The sequence below is a fragment of the Hypanus sabinus genome, chromosome 15 (genome assembly GCF_030144855.1).
Source record: "Hypanus sabinus isolate sHypSab1 chromosome 15, sHypSab1.hap1, whole genome shotgun sequence".
Classification (NCBI taxonomy): Eukaryota; Metazoa; Chordata; class Chondrichthyes; order Myliobatiformes; family Dasyatidae; genus Hypanus; species Hypanus sabinus.
In genome coordinates, this window is record NC_082720.1 from 82,448,940 (window position 1) to 82,463,000 (window position 14,061).

Sequence of the window (14,061 nt, forward strand, 5' to 3'; positions counted from 1 at the left end):
TCAAAGCTTGAAAGAAGAAGCTGTTACCCACTCTTAGTCTTAGTCCTGATGCTTTTGCACCTCCTTGCTGATGGTAATGAGTCAAGGAGATTGTGGGATGGGTGGTAGGGATTCTCAACAGTGCTTTTGGCCCTTAGTCTGTAATGCTCCTCGTAAATGTCACAAATAGTGGGGAGGGAGCCCCAATGATCCTCTCAGTAATTTTACTGTTCTCTGTGGGGTCTTGCAGTCTGATACCTTGCAGCTTCCATACCATACAGTGAGGCAGCCAGAAAGGACACTCTTGATTATTCTTCTGTAGAAAGTTGTTAAAGTGGGAGTGGGGAACCTTGGATGGCTGAGTCTCCTCAAGAAGTGTAGACGCTACTGTGCCTTATAGTCTAGTGAGAAGGTATTGTGGGTCCAGGTTAGGTCAACTGTTATGTGCAGACCAAGGAACTTTGTGCTCTTCACTTTTTCAGTGGCAGAGCCATTGATATCCAATGGAGAGTGAGCAACCTGTGCCTTCCTGAGATCCATAATCATCTCTGTCTTGTCCATGTTCAGGCTCAGGTTTCTGTTCTTGCACCAGTTTAGTGAATAAACAGTTTGTGCCTTATTAAACTTGAAATGAAAGGCTGAATATCAGGAAAACCTTTGGAACAGGGATGATTTAAGCGCGAGGCCAAATTGAAAAGGCCAGGGTGTCAGGACTGGAGGCAAGGCGAGGGACGGTTCTGCTCACTGATCCACGATGCTTACTCAGCTTTGTTTTTCCAAGTGACAGTGTTTATGTCTCGAAATGGGCTTTGTATTGCATTATCTGTCACGCGGTGTTGCAACAGATGTTTCTCATTTCAATAGTGAGTAGTTGACAAAGGGAAGTGATATTATTGTGGCATTAAGGCATTGTCTTGGTATGACAGCCAACATTATTTTATGCAGTGAAACTGATAATGAAATTTCAGTGTATGAAGTTTATTTTTAGCTCTCAAAGTAGGTAAGCTGGCTGCTAGACAGGTTGTATAGACTCTTTCTAAACAGTGCACATAAAACATACCGAAGTGCTCTGCATTCAGCATTTCAGATTTGGTGTTTCTGTTGGATAGAAGATAAAAAAATTGCACAACACCCTTCATCATACTTTTTTTCTTTCAGCCATTTCCGTCAATTTTACTACTTAATTTTCCTCTTGTTTGTTTATTTTTGCTGACTCCTAATATGCATTTGTATTGTCTTGTGTCTTATCAAAAATCTGCCATTTAGTGCAAAAATCAGTGAACACTGGCTGGTCATTCTCCTACAGGGCACATGTCACTTGAGTCCAATCATATCCTTCCTTGAAAACTAGGTTGGGTTGTTGAATAGTGATTAGGATTGAAAATCAAAGATGAGATCTGAAGGTACTGACTTAACTTCTTGCCGAGCCCTGCACTGGAACAGTTAACTAAGCACAGTTCACGTATCAAGTTAAGTATTCCCCTGGTTTGTATACCCACCTGGGCAAATTCACAACCGTAGAACCATAGAACAATACAGCACAGTACAGGCCCTTCAGCCTTCCATGTTGTGCTGACCCATATAATCCTTTAAAAAAAAGTACTAAACCCACACTACCCCATAACCCTCCATTTTTCTTTCATCCATGTGCCTGTCCAAGAGGCTCTTAAATACTCTTAACGTTTTAGCCTCCACCACCATTGCTGGCAAGTCATTCCAAGCACTCACAGCCCTCTGTGTAAAAAATCTTACCCCTGATTTCTTCCCTAAACTTCCCTCCCTTAATTTTGTACATATGCCCTTGGTGTTTGCTATTGGTGCCCTGGGAAACAAGTACTGACTATCTAACCTATCAGTGTCTGTCATAATCTTGTAGACCTCTATCAAGTCCCCTCTCATTCTTCTACGCTCCAAAGAGAAAAGTCCCAGCTCTGCTAACCTTGCTTCTAACCTTTGACTTGTTCTCCAAACCAGGCAACATCCTGGTAAACCTCCTCTGCACCCTTTCCATAGCTTCCACATCCTTCCTATAATGAGGTGACCAGAATTGAATACAATACTCTAAGTGTGGTCTCACCAGAGACCTGTAGAGTTGTAACATGACCTCTTTACTCTTGAACTCAGTCCCCCTGTTAATGAAGCCTAGCATCCCATAGGCCTTCTTAACCACCCTATCAACCTGTGCAGCGACCTTGAGGGATGTATGGATTTGAACCCCAAGGTCCCTTTATTCATCCATACTCTTAAGTAACTGACCATTAATCCTGTACTCAGTCTTCTGGTTAGTCCTTCCAAAATGCATCACCTCACACCTGTCCGGATTGAACTCCATCTGCCATTTTTCTGCCCAACTCTGCAGGCTGTCTATATCCTCTTGTAACCTTCGACCAGCTACAGCTCCATCCATGGCTCCTCCAATCTTCGTGTCATCCGCAAACTTAATTGCCCATCCTTCCACCTCTACATCCATGTCATTTATAAAAATCACAAATAGCAGGGGTCCCAGGACAGATCCCTGCGGCACTCCACTAGTCACCGACCTCCAGGCAGAATACTTTCCTTCCACAACTACCCTCTGCTTTCTTCCTTTAAGCCAATTTTTTATCCTAACAGCCAAGTTTCCACTGATCCCATGCCTCATGACTTTCTGGATGAGTCTCTCATGAGGGACTTTGTCAAGTGCTTTGCTAAAGTCCATGTAGACCACATCCTCTGCCCTACCCTCATCAATTTCTTTTGTTACCTCTTCAAAAAACTCAGTCAGGCTCGTAAGATACAGGAGGTGGCTTAAATACAGAATTCTGTGCCTATGAGTTAGAAGGAAGACTGTCCAATTATATACATAAAATAGCTTATTTACAATGCTTATTACTAGAGAGGAGAATGACAAGATGGCAGTGTTTGGGACCTGCGGGAAAGAAGTTGCTGTAAAGTGGATCCAGCCTTTATTACTGCCAAACAAAGCCTCTTCTTTCATCAACTTGCCTCTTTTCCTCCAAATTTTATAACTGGGTCCTTTATTTCCTTAATTTTAATTTATTTTATTTTGTTCAAAGTATGAATGGGCTCTTCTCATTTCATAAAGTTAGACCAGAATTCCTTATTGATGGATTGTGTATATTATTAATATCAAATTTAAAAGAACTTACTATGTGTTTGTGTCACACATGCAGATTCATTGGCTCCATATGTAGGTCTGGCCTTTCATTTATTGTGCAAATTAAATTTAGTTGAATGTTCAGGTGTATGAAAATCTAAACTGGATATATAATAGAGACCATGTGAGCAATTGAAGCCCATTCTTTTGGTCCCTGATAACTGATACGATAGCTAGAGGAGGCTTTTGAACTGGAGGAAGTTGTGATCTGTCATGTCTGTCAAATCTCAAAGTTTAAAGTACATACCTGTTTCAGAAATGCAGAACTTAGGTATGAGCATTTGAATCAGAGAGAAAAAAATACAATAAAGAGACATAGCTTCAGCTCCTCTGAAGAATGGAATGTTGGTGTGAATTTGTTCCCAGCTCAGCGTATGCAGCTAATCTAATTCAGTAAAATGCTTCCATGACAGTTATTGTTAATTATTAAAATGTATGTTATTCATGAAAAAGGAGATAAATATTTAAATTTTTAATTGACATAAATTGGAAATGTTGAAGTAACATAGTTATATAAATCATGTAGTTGAAACCCAGTGTTTGCTGTTCCCTATTGCTAAGTGCATATAAAAATTATTTGCCAATCCTCCTTCCATGTTTTGCTCCCCATTTAGTTTCTCAGCTTGCTGATCTGCAATATCCATCATCCATTTTCAGTCTATATATCCATCTCTATTTCTACTTCTTGATATTTATTATCTAGCTTGCAACTTTCTAGCGACCGTAACTGGATATGGTAACATTTTCATTGTGGAAAGAGAATGGTTCTCCTTAGTGATTTCATTTCTAAATCCATAAAGGAATTACCATATCTAGTTCCTTTCCTATCAATACCACCCGCCACCACCCACCATCTTCACCTAAGATATTTTTAAAAGTTAAAATCCATACCAGAACAAATATTATCAAGTCAGAAAAGGAGTTTTGGAAGCTTGAAATGTCTGTATTTTATCTGGTCAGACTTTCATTGCAAGGCTAAGGTTCCAATGATATTGCAAAAATATGCTGCTTCGTTGAAGTCATGGTAGTAAATATGTTGATACTGATTTGTGATGTTTAAATGCCTAAAATTTCCTTAAACCTGTTTGTTTTGGAATGTGAACTTTCATTTCAATAATATTAATGGAATTTTGTACCTACGCATCCAACAGAATCCATTCCATGCATCAACATAAGGGCACACATCGACACTGATCTATTAGCTAATTAGTTTTTTTTACTAAAATCATTCACCCCTACAAAACCTAAAATCATTTAAAAGATGATTATTAAAGGTCAGCAAGCTTTTCTAATGCTCTTTAATTTATGTTTTAGTTTATTTTATTAAATTAATGATTTTTTTCTCCCTTCCTCCTCATAATTTTTACAGCTTCCTGCAGATCTTTCCAAGATGCACCTCACAGATAATCCACATCCACAAGTGACACTTGTCCCTTCCAGCCAGTCTGGGTGCAGTATTGCCAGTGACTCTGGGAGCAGCAGCCTATCAGATATCTATCAGGTAAAGTTGCAATGAGGAAAAACAATATAATTATTTTTCAGTAATTATTTATGCTGGCATACAACAAAGCAAAATTTTGCATTGTAAAATACCTGTGTGATTTAGGTACTTCTCAGATTTACGAAAATAGTTAAAAAGTCTGAAAAAGACACTTTAAAAGGGTTGACCACAATCCAGTTTGATGATTAGGGCTTAAAAGGAAAAAGGTCGAAAGGTATAATTAGGCAGAAATGTTTAGATTGATTCTTCTATAGAGAATGTCTGGAGGTTCAGAGTTATAGAGTCATATTGGAAAGAAACAGGCCATTCAGTTGAGGTGCAGTGTGAAGGTTGGGGGAGGAATTGGTGGTGATGCATAAGAATCCAGAGACACAAAAATTATTTACTGGGATGAATGCTGGTTTGGAGAATAGCACAAAAAGTGAATCAGAAATGGCTTGAGGGATTTAATAAAGGGAAGATAGGATTTAATTGAAGTTTAAAAGACAGGAAGCCTGTTAGAATAATGAGGAAAGGGTGATGGTTGACTGGGATTTAAATGGGACAGCATTTGTGTTGCAGAGTTCGGTCAAGCAGAATGAAAGTTGGAAGCCAAAGAATGCTAGCTGAATGTGACTGAATTTATGATATATTTAAAGCAACTAATGATGGAATAGGGGGTGAGGAGTCTTTGATGATAGAAAAAGTGAAGTTTAAGACTCACTAGAAAGTTTTGCTGGGTGTCCAGATAACAACCTTCTGATAGTCCCAGAGTGAGAGATGGGAACTGGCTTGAGAACAAGGATTATGATAGGCATTGAGGGAAATTGTTTTTGTTAATCTAGTGGTCAGCTAGAGGAAATTAAGAATAACCAAAACAGCATAAAGGTTGTTAACTCTCAGAAAAAGTTTTGGAGGAATAATGCACATGCGGTTTCCTGTACTTTGTTGTATATGTTGGTTACTCAACTAGATACTAATATAAAATGAACAACCAAGCTTTACTGGGAAATCTTGTGCAACAATATGCTGATATTGATTGACGGAAGTCAGAACTGAACAAACATTAAGAATCAGGTTTATTATCACTGACCTATAACATGAAATACGTTGTTTTGCAGCAGCAGTATTTTGCAAGACATAAAATTTATAAATTGCAAAAAAGAAGTGCCAGAAAAGGAATAACCAAGTAATCTTCATGGACCATTAAGAAATCTGATAATGGAGGGGAAGATCTTCCTGGATTGTTGAGTGTGGGTTTTGAGGCTCCTGTGCTTTCTTTCTGAAGGTATTCAGATTGTAATAAAGGCATAGATTGTTTTCTAAGTGGGGACAAAGTTAAAAAAGTTAGAGGTACAAAGGAACTTGGGAATTCTTGTGCAGGATTCCTGAATGGTTAATTTGGAGGTTGAATTTGTGGTACAGAAGGCAAATTCATGCTAACATTCATTTTGAGAGGACTAGAATGTAAGAGCAAGGATGTAATGCTGAGCCTTTATAAGCCATTGGTCAAACTGCCCTTGGAGTATTGAGCTGTCTTGGGCCTCTTATGTAAGAACAGATGTGTTAGCATTGTGAAGGGTCCAGAGGAGGTTCATGAGAATGATTCCAGGAACAAAAGGGTTAATGTTTGAAAAGCATTTGATGGCCCTGGACCTATACTCACTGGACTTCAGAAGAATGAGGGGGATCTCACTGAAACCTATAGCATTTTGAAAGACTAGATAAGAGTGTATCCAATAGTTTGGGATCAGAGGGCACAGCTTCAGAATAAAGGAACATCCATTTAGAACAGATATGAAGAGGAATTTCTTAGCTAGAGGGTGGTAAATCTATGGAATTCATGCCACAGACAGCTTTGGAGGCTGTCAGTGAGTATATTTAAAGCAGAGGTTGTTAGGTTCTTTTTAGTCAGGGTGTCAAAGGTTATGGGGAGAAGGTGGGAGAATGGAGTTGAGTTGGATTATAAAACAGCCATAATGGAATGATAAAACAGATCTGATGGGCTGAATGGCCTAAAACTGGCATTTTGACATTAATGAGAAAAGTGTGTGTACCTAATGATGAGGGTCCTTAATGATAGATGCCAGCTTCTTGAAGATGCTGTGATGGTGCTGGCTGAGCCTATAACTCTCTGAAATCTTTTGTGATCCTGTGTATTGGAGGCTTCCTACAGGCTGTGGTCAACCAGTCGCAATGCTCTCCATCATGTATCTGAAGAAATTTGCAAGAGTCTTTGGTGACATAACAAATCTCCTCAATCTCCTAATGAAGTAAAGCATTTTTTCTTGATTTCATCATTGTGTTGTGTCCAGGATAGATCCTCTGTGATGCTGATACCCAGGCGTATGAAGCTGCTCCATTGACCCTTTATTAGGGCTAATGTGTGTTCTCTTGACCTCCCCTTCCTTAGATTAACAATCATTTCCTTAGTTCTGTTGTTTTTGAGTGTGGCGTTATCATTATGATACCACTCAATCAGCTGATCGATCTCACTCCTGTTAGCCTCAGCACTATCTGAGGTTAAAAACCAAGAAATAAAAGGAGCTGAATCGACTAATACTCAAAAGTGATGTAGAAATTCTGTGTTTAATTACTACACACCTGTTTGACCTCATCAATTTTAAGTTCATGTTCATTTTATTGTCATTCAACTGTATACCTGTACATCTGTACTGCCAAATGAAACAACGTTCCTCCAGACCAAAGTGCACAATATATACTAAAATACATAACACAAAGTAATATTACCAAAATATTATCAACAAAAATATAAAGTGTAAATACAAATTAAAAAGTAAGCATTATAACACCACCAGTGCTTTATACATAATGAGACTGTGTGATGAGATTCATATGTGGTGGCAGGGAGTTCAGTAGCAAACAGTGCAGACAATGCAGCCAATTTATTTTGCTTGTTCATAAAATTTTAGTATCCAGTTGCTGTTAACCATGCTGTTGCTCCCTTTATCCCCTCAGTAGGCAGTTCAGTTTTGTAAGCACCGCTTCTTAAAACCAGTCTGTATCTCTTACAAGAAGGACTGTGGGTATTTCTAGTGGTAGATGTCATTAAGGAGGTGTTTGCAATGTAACAGAAGACATGTTTGTATTAGATGAGAGAGAACAATTACCACGGTTTTCAGTGCTGCTTTGAGGTCTTGGTGGAATGGAAGGCATAGAAATTCAGCTTTTGTTGTGTTTGTATGAGTAGTCACTTCTGAAATCTGTTCAATGAGTTACACAACACAGAAATGGACCTACAGCCTACCAGGAGTATGACCATTTGCACAAATTGTACACTAATCTCATTTTATTTTCTCCCCATTCTAATGAATCCCTAGCAACCCCCATCCAAATTCCACCACTCGCTAAACACTGGGTGCAATTTACAATGGCTGATTAACCTCCCAGTGCATATGGGAGGAAACGGGAGCAGCTGGACGAAGCCCATGTTGTCACAGGGAGAACATGTAGACTCCAAGCGACACTGAAGATCAGGATTAAGTCCAAGCCACTGGAAATTTATGACAGCATTGATACCTTCTGCACCTTTGAAGTGATAGTGGAATTGAACTTTTTTGGAAGTGGAATGCTGCCACATTATGTATTTAGTACATATTCACCAGTGATGAATTTCTGCCTAAAGGGAAAGGGCATCTTGGATGATCTTCCAGACACATGGAACCTAGAAGCAATGCTGCAAGAAATTCATAAGCGGGGTGCGTGGGTAGTTAGAATCATAAGTACTCCCTGAAATGCTGGATCCCTTCAACTGTATTGGTAACCACAGAAGGTGTTGTTGCACTATAATTCCATCACTCTTCAAGAAATTCCAACCGAACTCTTGGTTAACGTTAATAAACTCCATCATATTCTCATTTATTTAATTCTTCCTGTGATAACCACGTCTTAGTTTTGCACATCCTGTCACCTCTTCAACGATGACAGGTACATCACAAACTTTGTGCACATCTTTCTCTCTGTCCGAATGTAATATCAGGGCGAGGTGATTGAGAGTCAGCATCTTTCTATTATCCAATGGAGTAGAACTGTATAGGAGTATTGAGATGAAGAAAGTCATGTATAAGAAAGGCATTAATAAGATAGGCGAGATTGATTAATTCACATTTGGCATTCTTTGTGTAACCCCCTGGGTCGCCACAGGCTCGCTCAGCTCGTTCTCGTCTAGGGGAAGCAGCCTCCGGCCCCGCCAAACTGGGTAATCAGCTGGTGTGGATGCTGTGTGATGTCCCTGCCTCGCCCAAAAACAGACAGTACACCATATGCGATTAAATGAGTACAATTTATAAAGGTTACTATAACTAAGTGATTAATAACGATACAGTATATATGAAGAAAAAAAAATAAAGAAAAGGCGCCAAACTTATCAAGGTCCAAACCACTTCGTGCACAACCGTTGGAGCTCAATTACTGAAGTCTTCTGGCCACCATTCGATCCCCTCCGAACTCCTCGACTCGCAGCTTAGGACCATCCGAAGTGGTCAACCAAGCACATCTAGCTTCATCTCCTCTCCTCGGAGTACCTCCTGGCCTTGGACCCCCGCTTGGGGACCGTTCCTCGCCCAGCTTACAGCATCGCGTCCTCTCTCTCTCAACCCCTTGCACCGATCTCCCCAAAAGCCCGCCAACAATAGCTTACAGACTCAGAAGAAAGAACAACATTAATCCCAATTGGTTTACAAAGGAATACTGTAGTGTTCTCGCTCGGGTGTAACGGAACGCCGAACTAAACACCGAGGTAAACCGTAGTCAATGAAAACAAGAACGCAGTAAGATTAACCGTTTACTGTTCACTCTTCCTCATTAACGTATGGTGAAAACTGTTGATAAAACAATACAAGATTTGTATAGCATTTGTTTCCTTCTTGATATTACATTTACATCGTAAATACTTGCAAAGGTAAAACTACAACAACTACATTACATTAAAGTGCAGCATACAGTCAGAATCTACCTACGCCATTGACTGCTTTAAATACACTTCAACACAAACTATCCGCAACTCTTTAACTAACAAAAACATAAACCTTATCGACCTTCGTTACTTTTAACAGAATCGGCATTAACATTTTAATTCAACATATTGGTTATCTCATGACTTACGGCGTTGCTTCACTATGTTTCTAGTGCGTAGAAAGACAACTCTTCTCGCGCTGATCCTGCACATGTGTGCCCCCCACCTTCCCGTTTCTCCAAACCGGTATTTTCCCACAAGACGCGGCAAAACTGGATGTGACGTCATCGCATGCCGCGATATATCACAGACAACGAATTTACTTTAAACAATCCTAACTTTAGCTAGTAAATGCTAACGACGACTTACAAAAGCGAAAATATTATAAACTAAATAACTGCCATAAAGGCAACACACTCCCCGCTTGACCTTTGTAAGGTCACAATGAACATAATACAAAACTTCGGTCTCTAATCAGTCCTTAGGTAGAAGTAGAATGACTTCTGTAACTGGCCTTTGGTAAATTTTCACATCACCTTGGTTGGTAGTTTTCAACTCAACCTTCCTGACATGTCCATCCCTACTAGGGAATGTGGAAGTGATTCTGGCCATTGGCCAGCAGTTGCGGGTGATTTGCTTGTCCCTGAGCAGGACTAAATCTCCAACCTGAAGATTCCTGCAGGGTTCTGTCCACTTTTGTCTGTGTTGCAATAAAGGTAGATATTCCTGTCTCCAACAAGACCAGAACCGATTTGCCAGAGCCTGGACCTGTCTCCATTGCTTTGTGTACAGATCTTTATCGGAGAAATCCCCTGGTGGAGGGGGAGCTCCTGCCTTCTGCATAAGGAGCATTGATGGCGAGAGTATGAAGGGGTTTTCCAGGTCAGGTAGGAGTGGTCGTGCATTTATAATGGCTGTGACCTCTGCCATTAGTGTGCACAGTACCTTGTGGATCAATTGGGTGCGTTGCTGCATCTCGGGTTTCCTTTTCAGGGTTTTTTGCAAGGGCGTGAACCGCTTGACTGCCTGCTCTTTGTTGTTTGGCAAGCACTGGCGTGGTTCTCTGAAAGGCAGTGGGGCGACCCCATTATTTGCTTCATCTCTGAAGACCTTGGTGTCCTTTGTTTTTAAGAACATGGCGTCTTGAGCTGAGTGAGCAGGTTTATTATCATGCTCAGTTTGAGCGAAGACTGACTGACCCAGCGTCTCGTCAGTTACTTTATGTTTGTTAAAGCCTTGTTGTGCTTCCTTAATACACATGACACTTGTGCGGGGTTGAAAAATTAACTGGCGGCCACTCTCTAGCACATTGGTCTTAAATGTGTTAACCGTCGGTTTGTGTACATTGCCAGGGCACACCTCTTCTATCACCACCCAGCCCAGATCCAGGCGTTGCGCAAAGGGGGTGTCGTGTGGTCCATAGACCAGCTGCCTAACCTTGTGCACCCGAAGAACATCTCTTCCTAATAGCAGGAGTATTTCTGCTTTTGGATCCAGTTCTGGGATGTGTTTGGCGATGTGGTGGAGATGTGGCTGGTGTAGCACCGCACTTGGCGTCGGGATCTCAGTGCGGTTCTTCAAAATCTCATTGCACTCTAAGAGTGGAGGGAGACAGATGATGACTTTACCATCCAGGGACTCGAGCTGGAAGCCTTCTGCCTTCCTTCCATAAGTTTCCATGTTGCCTGGACAAGTTCTAAGGTAGTATGGGAACTGCTCACTCTCAATGGTGAACAAGTCAAAGAACTCTGGACTGACTAATGAGTGATTGCTCTGATCGTCCAGAATTACATAGGCTTTGATGGCCTTGTCTTTGGCTTCCTTAGGGTACACCTTAGTGAGGCAAATCTTTGAACAAGAACAACTTGACTGAGCTTGACCGCAAACTTCTGTACAGCTCGAGCTGACAACAGTTGTCCTGGAGTGAGCCTCTCCCTCCCCGCCGTCCTATTGTGGGGGTGAAGGAGCGTTGTCGGTTTGCGGTAACGGGCTGGGATGCATGGCCCCATCGTGATTAGTGCTATTACATTCCGGACACTTCTCGGCGATCGTACACTCTCTAGCAAAATGAGAGGTCGAGGAACAGCATTTAAAACATATTCTTTTCTCCTTGAGAAGGGCCATCCTCTCTTCAAGGGGTTTTTCCCTAAACGTTCTGCATCTTCTGAGGGGGTGGGGTTTGTTATGCAATGGATAATTCTTGCTAGGGTCGTGGTTAGTTGTAAAGACTTCAGTCTTAAGCACTGAGACGGGTTTATTAATGTTGAAATTATTCGAAGAGGATTTATCTGGCTTGGTGTAAATTGTACTGCTTCCTGCACCCATGAGGCTAGGGTCGTTTCGCTTCTTCGCCTCCTTGCACACAAACCCAGTGAAATACTCAAAGGGAGGAAATCGACCATTGTGGTCTTCTTTGTACTCTGAGGCAACAGACACCCACCTGTCCTGCAGCCCAAATGGAAGTTTGTCCACGATTTGTCTAATCCCGGATGAAGTATCTAGGTATACTAGACCAGTTGAGTAGCCATCTTCTTTGGCGCCTTGAATCTCCATGAGTAAATCTCCAAGCTCCCTTAACTTAAGTGTGGTCCTTGGCTGACACCTTAGGGAAATTTTCCAGATGTCGGTATGGCGCCGCTTCAATAACTTCGGGGGCCGCATAGCCCTCCCAAAGTCTCTCCCATGCTTTGCTTAAGGCTAGCTCGGGTTTGTTGATGTACACTGAACGTATGCGTCTCAACTGTTCGCATGATTCTTTTCCCAGCCATTTTGCCATAAGATACAACTCTTGGGTTGCTCTGAGCTGGACTCCGTCGATAGCGTTGGTGAATGTGGAGTACCATGCACAGTAATTTTCAGGTTTATCGTCAAACTGGTACAGTCCTGAAGTGACGAGATCTCGTCGTGCTAAATACTGTGCCATGGGTTCAACTGCAAGTGGCATGCGGCCTGGGGAAATATGTCGGCGGGTATATGACTGAGGGCATACATCTGTTATGAAATTTGCTGTTCTGAATTCGGCCTTTGCCTCTCTTCTCGCCAAATCTGGTAAGTTTGGTGTCGAGAAGTATTTGTCATCAGCCCATTCGTTCTTCAATTCTTCGCGGAGTTGCAAGGGTAAATTGTCTTCCTCGGATGGATGTGATGCAATTGGGCCTCTCTGGGACTCCTCATGAAGTGGGGCGTTATCAAATAAGTATGGAGAGGAAGAACGAATCTTCCAGACTGTTTGAGATCGGACATAGTCGCTTGTGCGTTCCAATCTGGTCTTTTCTGAAGTAGGTTTTACGTCAACCAGAACATGCATCTTCTATGAACTCTGCTTCCACCCTGGCAGCTTCTTCTTCTCGTTCCAGTGTCAGCATTTCTAACTCTGTCGCTATCCTTGCCCTTTCCAACTGGTTTTCGGCTTCTCTGGCAGCTGCTTCCTTCTGGTTTTCGGCTTCTCTGGCAGCCTTTTTCATCTGGGTTTCGGCTTCTCTGGCAGTTTTTTCCATTTGGTTTTCGACTTCTCTGGCAGCCGCTTCCATTTTCAATTTTCCTTCTCGTTTGGCATAGTGCACTCGCACCTTGGCGGATTCTGCTTTAGCTCTTGTGTGGGCGGCCTTACTTGATGATGCCCTACTGCCCCTGTCGCTGGGTAGCAACGACTTGATGCTGGATCGAGTTGTCATTGCAGCACTTGAAACACCTGATAATGCCACCTTTTCACTGTAGTGTTCTCGCTCGGGTGTAATGGAACGCCGAACTAAACACCGAGGTAAACCGTAGTCAATGAAAACAAGATCGCAGTAAGATTAACCATTTACTGTTCACTCTTCCTCATTAACGTATGGTGAAAACTGTTGATAAAACAATACAAGATTTGTACAGCGTTTGTTTCCTTCTTAATATTACATTTACATTGTAAATACTTGCAAAGGTAAAACTACAACAACTACATTACATCAAAGTGCAGCATACAGTCAGAATCTACCTACGCCATTGACTGCTTTAAATACACTTCAACACAAACTATCCGCAACTCTTTAACTAACAAAAGCATAAACCTTATCGACCGTCGTTACTTTTAACAGAATCGGCATTAACATTTTAATTCAACATATCAATTATCTCATGACTTACGGCGTTGCTTCACTATGTTTCTAGTGCGTAGAAAGACAACTTCTCTCGCGCTGATCCTGCACATGTGTGCCCCCCACCTTCCCGTTTCTCCAAACCGGTATTTTCCCACAAGACGCGGCGAAACCGGATGTGATGTCATCACATGCCGCAATATATCACAGACAACGAATTTACTTTAAACAATCCTAACTTTAGCTAGAAAATGCTAACCACGACTTACAAAAGCGAAAATATTATAAACTAAATAACTGCCATAAAGGCAACACAAATACAATTCTCGTTATCAGTAAATTTTAACCCAAACAAGCTTCCAGCACTCTCTCGCAACAAAGAAGCATTCCTGCT

The 14,061-nt window shown here is 41.4% G+C and overlaps 1 protein-coding gene across 9 annotated transcripts in view; it reads left to right on the forward strand.

Annotated features, from left to right (window-relative positions):
* The window catches only part of LOC132405637 (rap guanine nucleotide exchange factor 6-like), a 407,378-nt gene that overhangs the window by 271,580 nt on the left and 121,737 nt on the right, over window positions 1–14,061 (forward strand). For 8 of the 9 annotated variants that reach the window (XM_059990611.1, XM_059990602.1, XM_059990605.1 and 5 more), the window contains one exon: window positions 4,506–4,637. The exons of the other annotated variant lie outside the window; for it this stretch is intronic. In XM_059990611.1, coding sequence (XP_059846594.1) covers window positions 4,506–4,637 — 132 coding nt within the window. The remainder of the gene's footprint in view (window positions 1–4,505; window positions 4,638–14,061) is intronic. 9 annotated transcript variants of the gene reach the window in all.